The sequence below is a fragment of the Balaenoptera musculus genome, chromosome 19 (assembly GCF_009873245.2).
Source record: "Balaenoptera musculus isolate JJ_BM4_2016_0621 chromosome 19, mBalMus1.pri.v3, whole genome shotgun sequence".
Classification (NCBI taxonomy): domain Eukaryota; kingdom Metazoa; phylum Chordata; class Mammalia; order Artiodactyla; family Balaenopteridae; genus Balaenoptera; species Balaenoptera musculus.
Window position 1 is genome coordinate 53432397 of NC_045803.1, and position 15752 is coordinate 53448148.

At 45.0% G+C, this 15752-nt stretch overlaps 1 protein-coding gene across 1 annotated transcript in view; it reads left to right on the forward strand.

Moving 5' to 3' along the window:
* The first annotated feature begins 14931 nt into the window (after window positions 1-14931).
* BCO1 (beta-carotene oxygenase 1) overlaps window positions 14932-15752 on the forward strand; it is a 39093-nt gene continuing 38272 nt past the window's right edge. Inside the window, exon 1 of the mRNA XM_036833801.1 lies at window positions 14932-15186. Coding sequence (XP_036689696.1) covers window positions 15123-15186 — 64 coding nt within the window. The 5' untranslated portion in view covers window positions 14932-15122. The remainder of the gene's footprint in view (window positions 15187-15752) is intronic.

Below are 15752 nucleotides of genomic sequence, written 5' to 3' on the forward strand. Positions count from 1 at the left end.
CCTCACCTACTGCCTAAACCCTCCAACAGGTGTCCATGGTCAATGGATCAAGTTCAAACCTCCTGGCTTTGTATTCAAGGCCCTATATGAAATGATCTCTGACAATGTTTCCAAACACACCCCCAGAATGTGGGGAAACATGCTCTCTCACCAATTGCTGATGCAAGTATAAATTGGTACAACCTCTATTGTGGGTAGTGTGACAATATCTATCAAATACCTATCAACATTTTAAAAAGTACAAGCTCTGTAATGGAGCAATTCCACTTCTAGGAACTTTACCTACAGATGAATTCATACATATGTGACATGTCATATATATATATATAAGGTTATTTATTGCAGAATTTTGTAAGAAGGAAAGATGGGAAACAATCTAAACGTCCATTTAAAGAAAACTGGTTAATAAAACGTGGTACATCCTAAATAGCCACTAAAACACGGACATATTCTTTGTATACAAATTCGGGAGGATCTCTAAGATTTTGGCTAATATTAAAAGCAAAGTATGAGACATTGATGAGGTTCCAATCCCATTTACACAAAACCCATATGAATACTTATTTGTATACATGTGTAATATATCTCATAAGGGACATACAAGAGACTAGCAATAGTGATTGCCCAGTGTGGGGAGCAGGGACTAGGTGAGTGGGAGACAGACACAGGAGCGAGAATTTTGTTTCACTGGCCGCCTTTTTTGAGACTTTTCCATTTTGTACTACGTGAATGCATTACCTGTTCAAAAATTATAAATTCTCATGAGCCCATCATTCCCCCAGAAGCTCAAAGTCACAGATCATCCTATCATAATTCATTGCTGGTGACCTTCCTTCATGTCTCTGTGCATTTGTCTGCTCTTCCTTTTGCAGGAACCCCTTTCTCCTTAGTCCGTCTGTGATCACCCTCAAGCTGATCCCCGATTAGCTCAAACAGCACTTCCTTAATGAACCTTGTAGAACTTCCCTCAAATAGTATGCCTCTCCTCTGAGTTTCTTTTTTCTTTTTTTATAACAAAAGCTTTATTAAGATATAATTCACTTTCCATACAATTCATCCATTTAAAATATATATCAACAGTTTTTAGTATATACACAAGGTTATGCAACCATCAGCACGATCAATTTTAGAACATTTTCATCACTCCCGAAGAAACCATATTCTGACTAGCATTCACACCCCGTTCCTCCCTCCCCCAGCTCTGACAATCACTAATTTACTTTCTGTCTCTAGGGATTTGCTTATTCTGGAAATTTCGTATAATCCTACACTCTGTGGCCTTTTGTGATTGGCTTTTTTCACTTTAGCAGAGTGTCTTCAAAGTTCATCCATCTTGCAGCAGGTATTAATGCTTCATTCCTTTTTTTTTTGGCACTCCATAAAAGTTTATAGAATAAATGTTCAATGAAGGGTTTTTCAGAACTAATATAGCCCCACCTTAGCTCTTTGTTTGCCTTCCTTAGTAATGTTTGTTGTTCATGATAACTTTCAAGATTAATTAAATTTGCCAAAATTACTATGATACTTTAGTGGTGGGAAAAATTGTTTTAACTACTAATGCCAGAGTTCCTCTTGGGAACTTTTTCGTTAGAAAAGTACCTATTAGGCCATTTGGGTTGTGATAGGGATGACACCAAGGGCCTGGTTTGTACCATTACAACAAGAGACGGTCTTCATAAGAAATTAGTAATTTGAGGTTGGAGAAGGGAGCCATGCAATGTGGTGGGACCCTGGAACATTCAAAAAAGGTGTCAGATAAACCGTTCCTTGTGGCAGGGTGGACAAAGTCTTTAGAGAACACAGTTGTCTAATGTCTGGTTTTAAGCTGTTAGCTTGCTCTGACCTAAGTTACCATTATTTTGTTTTTCGCTTCCACCCCTCTCTCCCTCAGCCCCTGGCAACCACGACTTTCTATCTCTATGGACTTAACTGTTCTGAACATTTCATACAAATGGAATCATACAATATGTGTACCTTTGTGCCTAGCATATTTTTTCAAGTTTCATCCATATTGGAGCATGTATCCGTACTTCATTCCTTTTATTGAGGAATAATATCCCATTGTACAGACAGACCACATTTTGCTTATTCTTTTTTCTGTTGATGGACATCTGGATTATTTTATTCTGTGAATTTCTTGGGGGGAAGGAATAATGTCTCTTAACCTCTGTCTATCCCTTGGCTGGCACACAGTAGGACTCAATGAGCATTTGCCAGCCTGGCCCCATCTCCCAGGTCCCTGGGGCTGACACTTGACCCCCCCTCCCTTTCCCAGAAGCCCTTCCAAGACCCCTGGTGTAGCCTTGCCAGGCAGAGCCCTGGGTAGAATTTGATGTCATCGCTGACTCACAGGCTGGAACACAGGCTGGGCAGAACCGGTCTCTTATCTCCAGGGGCCAAGCATCTAATGACTTTCATTAGAAAACTATGTGGAAGGCCACATGCAGAGATAATTTATCTCCTGGATAAAGGCTTAATTTATGTCCCTCATGGAACATGCTTGGAGACATTCGATAAGGAACACAAATCTGCAGGCTGAATTCCATTTCCACATTCTTTATATTCTGATAAATTGCAGACTCCCGGGCACAGAATTCATCTTGGTGATGTCAGCTCCCAATGTGCCTTAACCTCTGTGTATGTGAAGAAAGGAAGCAGGACATGGCTGGACCCATGTGAGCCTGATTCCAAGGATCCGATCCAGCTGCCTAAGCCTCCAAATCCTGCATTGCAGGGTCAGCAAATGAAAACAGAAAGAGAGCAAGTTTGGTTTAAATAGGGCACTGAGTTCATAAAAAGAACCATAAAGCTATTCACGCCCTGTGGCCCAGACATCCCAGTCCTGGGAATAGACCCATTTTAGTTTGGGTCCCCTCAGAAGCTGAGACAAGAATTTAAGTGCAAGCAGCTTATTTGGGAGGGGGTGCAATTCTATATGAACTGGTGTTTTTGTTAGTCATATTGAATCTTTGCCTTCCATTCGATCAAAACGACAACGTGACAAAAGAATTTGCGTGGTCCCGTCACCCTAATACATTCTCATTTCTTTGTGGTTTCTTCAAATGCTTCTTTTCTTGAAGATAGATGTTTACCCAGGCACAGTCGTAGTGTACGTATAACTAGCTCATATTACATCCTGCATTTCCCACTTAGCATTAGATAGCAAGCCTTTTCCATGTTGCTAAAGGGCGTTGAAATCCGCATGGCGGTGGCTGAGTCTCCTTTCAATGAATGGACACTGACTACAGCATTCCCATTTTGCTAGATGTTTTCTGTGGTTTTCGTCACCTGTTTGTGATCTGTTCACTTTTGCTATCCTAGTCAACACTTCTATGAACATCTTCTTGCACTTACCCTTTAGCCTGGGCTGAGTTATCTCTTGAGGGTTATAGCAGACACTGTCAGTGCCCCGCCTTAACCCTACACTTACCGTGTAAGGCTTCTAAATGCAGGCACCCATGGCTCTTTGCCTCCCTCTGCACACAAGGAACAGAATGGAAATGCCTGGGAGTTAGAGCCTCTCGGAAGAAACTCTCACCCTATTGACAAAAGTTGCTGGGTCAATCCCCCAGCTCTCTAAAGATTACTCCAAGGCATGTTCACACCATCTGCAGAGTCTCCCACCAGACTGAGCCTCAGTTTCCTGAGATGGTAATGACCTTGATAATGTACTGTTAATGTCTACCCTCCCTGTTTCACTTCTCCACTCCTGGGTTCACCTCCCAAATAAACCATTTGCACGGGAATCTTTGTTTTTGGGTCTGCTTCTGGGAGAGCCAAGCTCAGACAAGTCTATCCTTGGGACTGGGATGCCTGCCCACAGGGCATGAACATCTTTGTGATTCTTGCTATGGACTCAACGCTGTTTAAACCAAATTAACAATCTCTCTGTTGTTCATGTTGCTGATCCCACTTGAAGGCTCAGGCTGCCAGATCAAATTCTGGGAAACATGCTCACGCAGCTGAGTCATGTCCTGCACATTTTTCTGATGGTTTCAGTTCTATACCTGGGGACCAGCTCTGAGCAACTGATAACGACCTGAGTCATTGGAATGGTGGGTTGTGTTCTCTTGATTTTTTAAACATGTATGTAGGTGAGGCTTCCAAGTTTGCTCATGTATGCCTTGTTGTTTGCTTCTATAGGGTGCCTGGTAACCTGGATCTTAAAGGACTAGTCAGGAAGAGAGGGGTGAGGTGGAGGTAGGGGTGGGGGGAAAGCTGGTAGAAAGGGGTTCTCAGGGAGAGGCCCCAGAATGTTAAGTCCCTGTTTCGTGTCAGTACCCCAGAACCAACATAAACCGCAAAACCCTACATTATCTCCCCTGGGGGGTCTGCCACGGCAGGCCACACCTCCACATGTTTGCACATGCTGTTTCTCCACTGAGAGTGTCTTCTCTTATACACTTGCACATTTACACCCTTTTTCAAGAATAACTCAACTATAAACCTTTTCTTTGAAGCCTTCTCAGCCTCTGCACGAGTTAATTGCCGCTTAATCCATGCCCTTGTAGCAGTTTAATCTACTTCCATTTTAGCATTGCTTAAGTTTTCAGCCTTAAAAAAGAGAACAAGAGGGGCTTCCCTGGTGGCGCAGTGGTTGAGAGTCTGCCTGCCAATGCAGGGGACACGGGTTCGAGCCCTGGTCTGGGAAGATCCCACATGCCACGGAGCAACTAGGCCCGTGAGCCACAATTACTGAGCCTGCGCGTCTGCAGCCCGTTCTCCGCGACAAGAGGCCGCGATAACGAGAGGCCCGCGCACCGCGATGAAGAGTGGCCCCACTTGCCGCAACTAGAGAAAGCCCTCGCACAGAAACGAAGACCCAGCACAGCCAAAAATAAATAAATAAATAAAATTAAAAAAAAAAAAGAGAACAAGAAAAAAAATATATATATGTATTTATAAAAGAGAACAAGAGAGAAACTACAAGAACTTAGGTGTAAAAATAAATCCACTTACAGCCTTTGTAGTTTCCACTTTTGAGTTGTTTTGCTTAATGACTATTGTGGGTTCAGTTGTAACTTCCAAAAAGATACATTGAAATTCTAACCCTTGGTACCTGTGAATGTGACCTTATTTGGAAACAAGGCCTTTGAAGATGTGGTCAAGTTAAGAAGAGGTCGTGCTGGCTAAGGGGAGCCCTAACGCAGTGACTGGTGTCCTTATAAGCAGAGGGAGCTCTGAACAGAGAGACACACAGACACAGAGGCAAGAAGGCCATATGACAACCGAGACAGAGGTTGAAGTGACGTAGCCGCAAGTTAAGCGACATCACAGATTGTTAGCAATACCGGAAGCTGGAAGAGTCTGCCCTCAAGACTTCAGAAGGATCATGGCTCTACTGTCACCTTGGCTTCAGATGCCTGGCCTCTAAAACCATGAGAGAGTAAATTTCTGTTGTTTAAGCCACCAAGTTTGTGGCACTTTGTCATGGCAGCCCTAGCAAACTAATACAATGACGATGTAGCCCAATGAGGCCACGTGCCATTCATTCATTCAGTATCTCTTGAGACCTACTACGTGCCGGGCACTGTGCTAATCTCCGGATTTTAAATAGGAGAGTGATGTGGTCAGCTTTGAATTTCAGCCAGGTCACCTGGTGGCAGCAGGGAAGGTAGATTGGAGGGGGTGGGACTGGGGCCCATGAGGAAGCTGCGCCTAAGAGGTCAAAAATAGTGAGGATAGTAGCTGGGGGGCTGGAGGTGAGAGGTGCAGTGTGAAAGATTATTTAGGGGGTAGAAATGTCAGACATCATCCAGACTATAACTCAGTGGTTATTATTTAAATTGAATTTTTGTCCAGCCTCACTGACTGGGCCCTGAAGTACATGGTGGAAAAAAAAAATTGAACTGTTCCAGCTCAGGCGTTAGAAGGCCCTTCTTTTTCTACCAGTGATGTCCGCTGTATTTCAGTCTTGTCAATTCTCCCAAGTGTGGCAAATTAGTATTATATAAATGATAATACACAGCACCTCTGCATGATTATTATTATTATTTGCATTCCTTTCTCCCTTGTTAGACTCTGAGCTCATTGAGGTCAAGAGCTATGATTTCCCATTTTTCTGTCTGAAATACCCTATATGACACCAGTCTCTGCTGTTTAGTAGAACTTTGAGGAAATTACGAATCCTCTTAAATGTTAATGGCATAATTTATGGTCTTTGTTTAGTGGTGAAGTGTTCACTCCGGGAGTCTTGGGGAGGCTCTCCCACCACTCCCTACATCCTGTGTTCTGGAGCTCACCACCAATGCTTGTCCCTCGGGGAGGCAGCTGCCACCTTTGCTGGCACTTTGCCTGTTACCTTGAACCCTGCTATCCGAGATTTCCACATTATCCTGCTCAGCTTATCACACTGGCTAATTAGAGGCACCATTTAAAAGCTAACTTAATGGGAAAACCGCAAAGTAATTTAGATATGATAACATTATCTCCAAAAGGGAAATATTAACTCACTTTAGGCTATAACTTCGTTAGTAGAAGATACAGAATTGCAAAATAAGGCCGTTGTTTTTATAGCACCAAAAACTTTTCCTTTTGAATTCAGCTTTACTTCTTCATCTCGAGACTGCTTTATGGATGTAGCACATTCCATGGAAAAAGTGGCCTTGGGGAAGGGTAGCCTCCTCTTCCTGCATCCTTCCCCAGATTACAAGGTAAGAGGATTCCACGTTCAATCTCCCACCCCTGCCACGTGTTGTGTGATTTCTGGTCCAGGGGTACCACCTCAAAAGCTTCAATTGCTTCCTCCATAAAGAGGGAATAGTAATAGTACCTGCTGGGTCTGTGTCACGATAAGAAGATACCCAAACTACAGAGCAGGGGCACACATCTGGGAACCCCCATCCTTCTCCCTCCCCAAGGGAGGAGACCAAGCCTTCCTGCTCACCCTGAGAGCCTCTCAGATCCTCCAGAGGGCAGACTGTGTGTGGTTCTGTACCATGCCTTCCACCCTCTGGAACGGAGTCCTCTTCCACAGTCTCTGGATCACTGCTGGAAGCAACATAGCCAACTTGTGCAAACGTATGTGACTTGGGAGGAAGCCCAGGGGATACTCAACCCAACTCAGAGAAGGGCCTTGCCAGTTAACACCTCCTCGAACCCCAGTCTTCTTCCTGCCTCCCTCTCAGCAACCCAGCCTCCAGTGCCTCAAGTCTGAACAATTTTCCTCTTCCCCCACCCCCCCTCTCTCCTGCCTGCCATTTCCCCTGACCCCTGCTCCCCTCTCCTGCACACCCACCCCTTCAAAAATCTGGAATGAGGTGGTGTGGCCACGCTGTGATGCCTCTGAGTGTCCTCACAAGCTGTTGCCCTTTTGGACCGCTCTTCCCAGCTTCTCCACGTGGCCAACTCCCAGCCGTCCTTCAGCTCTTGGCTCGGCATTGCCCCTTTCAGGAGGCCTTCTGGAAAACCCCTCTCCCTGCCCTGGAGGATTTCTCACTCATGCCTCTTTGTCACCTCTTCTGTGCCACTGCAACCCCACCCCGGATGGGTGGCCCTCCGTATTTGTGGAACAGCTGAATGAATGAATGAATGAATGTGTGGGCTATTCACATTTTTACTATTGACAACCATAGGCTTCTCTGACAATTGTACTCTCTAAGCTGGCTTGTTGTGCAGTCATAACTGCTTCTGTCCACCTGAGCCACATACAAATCTTGGCAGCTCTCCTGCTAACTCAGCACTGTCAATAGAACTTTCCATGAGGATTTGCACTGGCCAAGATGGCAGCCACCAGCCACATGTGTCTACCGAGCCCTTGAAATGTGGCTAGTGTGGATAAGGAATTTAGTTTCATTGCAATTAATTTGTATTTAAGTTTAAATAGCCACACACTACTAGCAGCTACTGTGTTGGACAGCACAGCAAAATTCCCGCAGAAATGCCTTCCTGGACCTGGCCCCTTGACTTAGGACACCATTGCCTACAGCGTAAAGCCCAAATTCTTACAATTCTGCACAGTCCAATCCCTAAACAGGGATTAGATTGTGCACTGTTCATTTCCACTACCTCCATCCCGGAGGCAGTGGAAATGAACAGTGGTTGCAAGTACAGCTCTGGAGCTAGGCTGCCTGGGTTCGAAGCCGAGCTCTGTGGTGTTGGGCAAGTTACTTAGCTCCTCTGTGCCTCACTCTCCTTGTCTGTAAAATGGGGCTAAACACCTGTACTTAGGGTGATTGTGAGGAGTACATGATCACGTGTACAAAAGGCTTAGAAGAAAGCCCAGTACGTAGGAAGCTCTCAATAAATGGCACCTACAATTGTCATTATCTGTCACTAAGTCCCTGGTGGCGCCGCCTCTGCTTCCTCCCTGTCCGCCTGCTAGAATCGTCCAGCTCCACGCCATTGTCCACTCTGGCCCTCCCACCTGCCTCCTCTTTGCCCATCCAACTGCTTCCCACCCTCAAGGGCTCGGCTGTGCACCTCGTCCTCCAGGAAGCCTTCTTTCTTAACCCTCCCCAGCCTGAGCAAGATTTCCCTCCTCAGAGCTCCCATGATACTTCTTATCTGTGCCTCTTCTAGAGCAGGTATAATAGGGAACTAGCTATTACTTACTGTGTACGTGTCTTCACAGCCAAACGAGAAGAAACTTAAAATCCTGTACTGGGTCATGAGGGTCTACTTTCCTTCCAGGGACAGACCAGAGTTGTATACATTGTAGCTGCTCCAAAAAATTAATATTTCTGCTTATCATACTGGCTGACCTTTCCAAATTTTCTCTTTTCCAAGAAACGATAGGAAAGGAACATGCTATGAGCTCCTACCATATTCTAAGCACCATGACATACATGATTAGAGTTTACAATGTTTAATTTAAACTTTGCAGACACCTGTGAGGCAGATATTATAATTCCTATTTTAGAGATCAGGAGACTGAGGTTCTGAGATTTAAGCCAAAAGCTCAGCACTCAGCTAGCAGGTGGAAGAGCTGAGGCTCTAATGGAAATGGGTCTGTTGAGGTTGCGAGTCTCCAAAGGTGGCCCCAAGGGACCACCCAGCCCAGGCCCATATTCACACCCTGGTGTGGCCCCTCCTTGCCCCGTGATTCATGCTAACCAGTCAGGGGAAATGAAACTATGCCAGTCCTAGGTTCAGCCTTAAAGGAGACTGGCAGCTTCTGCTTCCTCTCTGTTGAAACACTCACTTCTGGGGGCTTTTGCTGCCATGGAAGAAGTCTGGCTATCCTGTTAGAGAGATCTCAGGGAGAGGGTCAAGGAAGGCCCTGAAACCACGTGGAGAGGGACAGAGGCCCAAGCCCTGCCCTCCTAGTGTCCCAGTCAACTGCCAGCTGACTCACAGCCACGCCAGGAACCCCACACTGTGAAAGCAGAAGAACTGGCCCACAGAGCACTGTCAACCCACAGAGCTGAGCCCGCAGAACCCACAGACGTGATCAAATGCTTGTTGTTTGAAGCCAGTAAGTCTTTTTGTTTGTTTGTTTAACAGTGTTTTTTTTAATTTAATTTTTATTTTGTATTGGGGTATAGTTGTTTCACACTGTTGTGCTAGCTTCAGGTGTACAGCAAACTGGTTTGGTTATACATATACATATATCCATTCTTTTTCAGATTCTTTTCCCATATAGGTTGTTACAGAATATTGAGTAGAGTTTCCTGTGCTATACAGTAGGTCCTTGTTGATTATCTGTTTTATATATAGTAGTGTATATATGTTAATCCCAAACCCCTAATTTATCCCTCCCTCCCATCTTTCCCCTTTGGTAACCATAACTTTGTTTTCTAAGTCTGTGAGTCTACTTCTGTTTTGTAAATAAGTTCATTTGTATCATTTTTTTTAGATTCCACATATAAATGATATTGTATGATATTTGTCTTGTCTGACTTACTTCACTTAGTGTGATAATCTCTGGGTCCATCCATGTTGCTGCAAATGGCATTATTTCATTCTTTTTTATGGCTGAGTAATATTCCATTGTATATGTGTATCACATCTTCTTTATCCATTCCTCTGTTGATGGATATTTAGGTTGCTTCCAAATCATGGCTTCTGTAAATAGTGCTGCTATGAACATTGGGGTGCATGCATCTTTTTGAATTATGGTTTTCTCCAGATACATGCCCAGGAGTGGGATTGCAGGATCATATGGTAGCTCTATTTTTAGTTTTTTAAGGAACCTCCATACTGTTCTCCATAGTGGCTGTACCAAATTACATTCCCACCAACAGTGTAGGAGGGTTCCCCTTTCTCCACACCCCGTCCAGCATTTATTGTTTGTAGACTTTTCAGTGATGGCCATTCTGACCGGTGTGAGGTGATACCTCATTGTAGTTTTTTTTTTTTTTTTTTAATTATTAGCACCTTTAATTATTATTTATTTATTTATTTATTTGGCTGTGTTGGGTCTTCATTTCTGTGCGAGGGCTTCCTCTAGTTGCGGCAAGCGGGGGCCACTCTTCATCGCGGTGCGCGGGCCTCCCACCATCGTGGCCTCTCTTGTTGCGGAGCACAGGCTCCAGACGCGCAGGCTCAGTAGTTGTGGCTCACGGGCCTAGTTGCCCGGCGGCATGTGGGATCTTCCCAGACCAGGGCTCGAACCCGTGTCCCCTGCATTAGCAGGCAGATTCTCAACCACTGCGCCACCAGGGAAGCCCTCATTGTAGTTTTGATTTGCATTTCTCTAATAATTAGTGATGTTAAACAGCTTTCCATGTGCTTTTTGGCCATCTGTATGTTGAAGACACTAAGTCTTAGAGTGGTGTGTTACACAGCAAAAAATGACCAAAACTCTTGTGTATGAAGAGCTACTTCCCTTCACATTACCATTGCCCTGTTTTCTCATGTACTGGCCAGTTTTCGTCCCATTTTAAGGCAGCACATGCATTTTAGAAATTGTGGAACACCTACTTTAGCTCCCATATCTCCTCTGTTCTCAACTATCAGCTTCAAAATGTGGGCAGCATTACTGGCTAGTGGGGGAGAACATGCGCTGACTAGCTGTTGACTTTGATCAAATTCCTCCACGTCTCTGAGGCTGTAAAAATAAGATTGCTAATGCTCCCTCACAGAGATGAACTAAAAGACAGCTAATAAGACACTTAGCATGCTACTTGGCACGTGTCAAGCATCCAGTGAATGGTGTTTATCAGAGGCCAGAGGACAGGCCAGGAGACAGCTCCTACTGGCGACAAGTCCCTTGTCCCACTCTTCCCATATTAGCAAAGACATGGAAAGCAGGGGTCAGGCTTTCATGGTTCCAGAGCAATGCCAGAGCTTCCTGGGAAAGAACAGCTGCTGCTTGTTATTTTTGTTTATAAAGAGAGAGGATGGAGGTTTGACATGAAGGCAGTCCTATGAACCCCTGCACTGCCTCTAACTGCCTTGGGAAATGCATGTTTTTTGGGATATGCAGACTCACCCCCAAAACAGAAAGAACATCGTGAGAGCCCAAGAAGGCAGGGACTAACTCTTATTAATCACTACTATATCCTCAAAATTTGGCATGTAGTTGGTGTAATTTCTGAGAATTGTTTTCCTGTTTTGCTCACAGCTGTATTTCCAGCACATAGTAGGTGCTGAGGAAATATATGTTGCGTGAATGAATGTGAGGATGCATGAACGTTGTACTGCCTGCAGACGACACTGTAGGTTGCCTATCCCAAGCCATTCCCTCCTTTTTCCTTGCTAATGATATCCTGATGTGATTCAGGTAGCAATGTGCTCCCCAGGGGTGACTCATGATGGGTTTAAGGAAATCAGGGCACTCCTGTTCCTCCTTGCCAGGGATTGGCCTGTGGGGGGGTCACGTGACACAGTTCAGCCAATGAAACTAAGAGAAAAATCTGCTCAGGGGATTATGGGAAAGAGCTGTCTCTAGCACAAAAAGAGAGAAAGCTGGAAAAAGAAAATGCCTGCTTCGTCCCCATCTTATCTCCTTACTTTTGTAGTTATTGTGCAAGGACATGAGTCCTGGAGGGAAGGCAATCATTCATAAGCAAAACTGAACAAGCCCAAGAATGAGAAGCCAACCCTCTGAGGATGACAGTGTGGGAGGTGGGAGCCTGGTGAGATGACCCAAATGAGCTTCTGAGCCCGCCAGGAGCCCTAGGTGACTTGATGTCTGAGATAAATGCACATCTTTGGTATGTCAGCAGATATTCTGTTACTTTCAGCCAAAGCATCTTGCATTAACTCATTGTGCCTTCGTGATATTGTTATGGGCTGAACTGTGTTCGCCCCCAAATTCATATGCTGAAGTCCTAACCCCCGTACCTGAGAATGTGACAGTATTGGAGGTGGGGCCTTTAAAGGGGTGATTAAGTTAAAATGAGGCCATTAGGGTGGGCCCTCATCCAAACTGACTGGTATCCTTATAAGACGAAAAGTGGACACACAGAGACACCAGGGATGTACATATCCAGAGGGAGGACCATGTAAGGACACAGTGAGAAGACTGTCTACAAGTTAAGGAGACGTCTCAGAAGAAACCAACCCTGCCGACACCTGGATTATGGGCTTCCCAGCCTCTGGAACTGGGAAAATTACTTTCTGTGCTACTTTGTTATGGCAGCCCTAGAAAATATATAGATCTCTATTGTTATGATCAAGTTATTATCACCATCGTGAAAAAGTCCTTTGTTTCACCATAACATTGCCCCTGGGGAGCAGTTGGGACCTGAATGAAGAGAGCTTGCTCAGTATTCTATAACAAGGCAATCATATCAACCCAAGACTGGCCCTCTTGGTCCTCCACCCTTTACTTCATTCAGTAGAAACCTAGCAAACATCCCTCATGCGCTGGAGCTGTGTGGAATTGTCAGAGTATATATTTCGAAGTCAGGCTTCCTGGCTTTGCTTCCTAATTCGATCTCTTAGCAGCCGTGTGATCTAAGGCAACCTGGTTATCTTCCCTGAGTTTTCTCATCCCCAAAACACTGCTAAGAACACCCATCTCATAGAATCATATAAGGCCAGAGCAAGCCAGTACATGCAGAGGGCTTACACCAACTACTTGACTCAGAGAATATTCTTGATGGTTGGGGACCATTTCTCTTCTGAATACACAAAATGGACAAGAAAGGAGAATACGGTCATGTTTTCACTTATGTAACTTCAGTCTAATCCTCTCAACAAACCCTGTGACGGGGCATCGCCAACCTGTTTTGCAGAATAAAGTGAGGTTCAGAGGAGTCATGTGACAAATCACAGTTTTAGATCATAGGGGCTGAGATTCCAGCCCAGGCCTTCTGATCCCCATAAGCCCTGAGCTCTTTTCTTCTGCACCAGAGATGCCGCCCTTGGTAGTGTAATTTTTTCCCAAGCACTCAATGTATGCCAGACATTCTCCTTTAATCCTCACAAGGACTCAGCGTTCACAACCTAGGAATAAATAACCCTGACATGGTTACACATGTTTACACCAGACAGCAGAATAAACTGGCAAGCTATTGTGGGACTGAATGGAAAATGTGGATCAAAGGGAAGTGCCTTCGGAGACAGCAGGGAAGAAAGGCCAACATTAACTGTTCGGGAACGAGGGCTTTTGCTAGACCCTTGACTTTGAATAACCTTGAGATTTTAATATTGTTACACCTCCGTTTTACAGATAAGGAAGGCTCAAAGAGGGTAAGTAACATACCCCAGACACAGAAAAGGGAGGAACGTGAATCTGGTATTAACGCAAACATGTAGCATCTTCCCCTGGACCAGGGCTTCTTAACCAGGGCCTGCTGCGCAAAGTAGAATATTCTGGAGAAGTTTTAAGACTACTGAGGGCTGGGCTGCACCTTCAGAGACTCTGAATGGGCGGGTCTGGAGTGGGGCCCAGCACGGGCATTGCTAAAGCTCCCACCAGGTGATTGGAATGTGCAGCCAGGGTGGAGCAAAGCCAGGCCACGCTGCTCTCAGGACTGAGCTCTGCGATCCTGGAACAGTCTGGGCCCAGCCCTGATACTACTAGACCCAGCTGGCTGCATAAAGGCCAGCTTTTCTCACTCCACCCAGAGAGGGAACAGCTGGTTCTTTCTTGAAGCAACATGAGCAAAGGTGAGGCCAGTAACTCATCACCCAACATTCATAGCAAGTTGAATATGGATTTTAGGCAATGGCATCACCTAGAGATTCACGAATATGGGGGAACCTTAAAATCAAATACAGGCATAGTTTCTCCCTCTTGATGGGCCAGAAAGGTGGAGCTGAAGTTTGTTTTTTACTATTCCTTGTAGTTCCTGAGTAGAGTTTTTGGTTCCCTGTATTTATTGTTTAAATGGGTACATGAAACATTTTATGTTTACTTCTCCAAAAAATGAAGTATAATTAAGTTGCTCTTTACATATGATTTTTTTCTTTCTGGGCAGTGGGGAGGGTGGTGAGGAAGCTCAGGGACCTTCATTCACAACAAAACAAAACAAAACTTTCCCTCTCTGGCAAACTGAGTTCCCATGCTGTGCAGTAGGGATTCACGTGATTGATGCCCTCTGGGCTCCCCTAATCCAGGTGTCCTAAGCAGAATGCACTGCTAAATGATCCCACCTGTTGTTGTTTTTTTAAATTTTTATTGGAGCATAGTTGATTACCGTGTTGTGTTAGTTTCAGGTGTACAGCAAAGTGAATCAGTTATACATACACTTATATCCACTCTATTTTAGATTCTTTTCCCATATAGGCCATGACAGAGTACTGAGTAGAGTTCCCTGTGCTATACAGTGGTCCTTATTAGTTATCTATTTTATATATAGTAGTGTGTATGCGTCAATCCCAATCTTCCAATTTATCCCTCCCCCCCCTCACCCCCCCGGATCCCTTCAGCTTAAACACAGCAAGAAACTCGCTTTTCTTGGTTCAACCAAAAGTGGAAGTGGAAAGGGAGAGTTGAGGACACACTCAGCGAATTAGAGATTAGCTGGGACACATGGCTGGGGAATTGACCTTTGACCAAACATAAATAACGCCAGCGCAGCTTCCCGCTGCCGTGTGCACGAAGAGATCCCAGGCCCTAGGAGAGCGGAAAGCAAAGGGAGAAACGAGTGGCATCAGAAGGGAAGGAGATGTGAAGGAAGCTGCAGGCGAGCAGGAGGGGAAGACAAGGAGGGGCCAGGAGCAGTCGCCTTGAACACAGAGGAGCGTCTGTTCACTGTTAATACCGCTCTTGCTCATCGCCCTGCACGATGGATATAATATTTGGCAGAAATAAGAAGGAACAACTGGAGCCTTTGAGGACCAGAGTGACAGGTGAGCGTTTTCTATAAACGATGGGTGCTTATATGTTTAGATGTACACTTTTTTTCTGCTTATAAAAGTAATGCTTATTATAAATTATTTTTGGAAAATCTGGAAAGCGGTATATAGAGGGAAGATGATCCATAATCTAGATACATTCTCTGTGAAAAAACTAGGTGTGCTTTTATGCATTGTAACAGTTTTCAAGGAGAGAGAGTCGTTCTCACTATTTCCAGGGGAAAAGTCCCGGGACTGCCGCAATTGGCATACAGACAATGGGATTCTTCTGCAAATTGTGCTCTATCCCTCAGTGCATGATATATTTGTAAAGATGTGCGCGTCCTAAGTTAATTTCAAAGTAATAAGAGAATCGCGTGGGAGCGCCCACTGCTGCACATGCGCACTGGGGGGCGTCGCGGAGCCCGATGTGGTTTCCTAGAAGGTGCGGTTTCAGGATGCGAGTACCTGCAGAGCCCAGGGTGGGAGCCTCCTCAGGAATCTACGTTTCATGGGTTTTCTCTACCTCTTCTGCGTGGCCACTTTCGTGGGACCGTTTTGTTTAGACTCTGCAGGGCAGT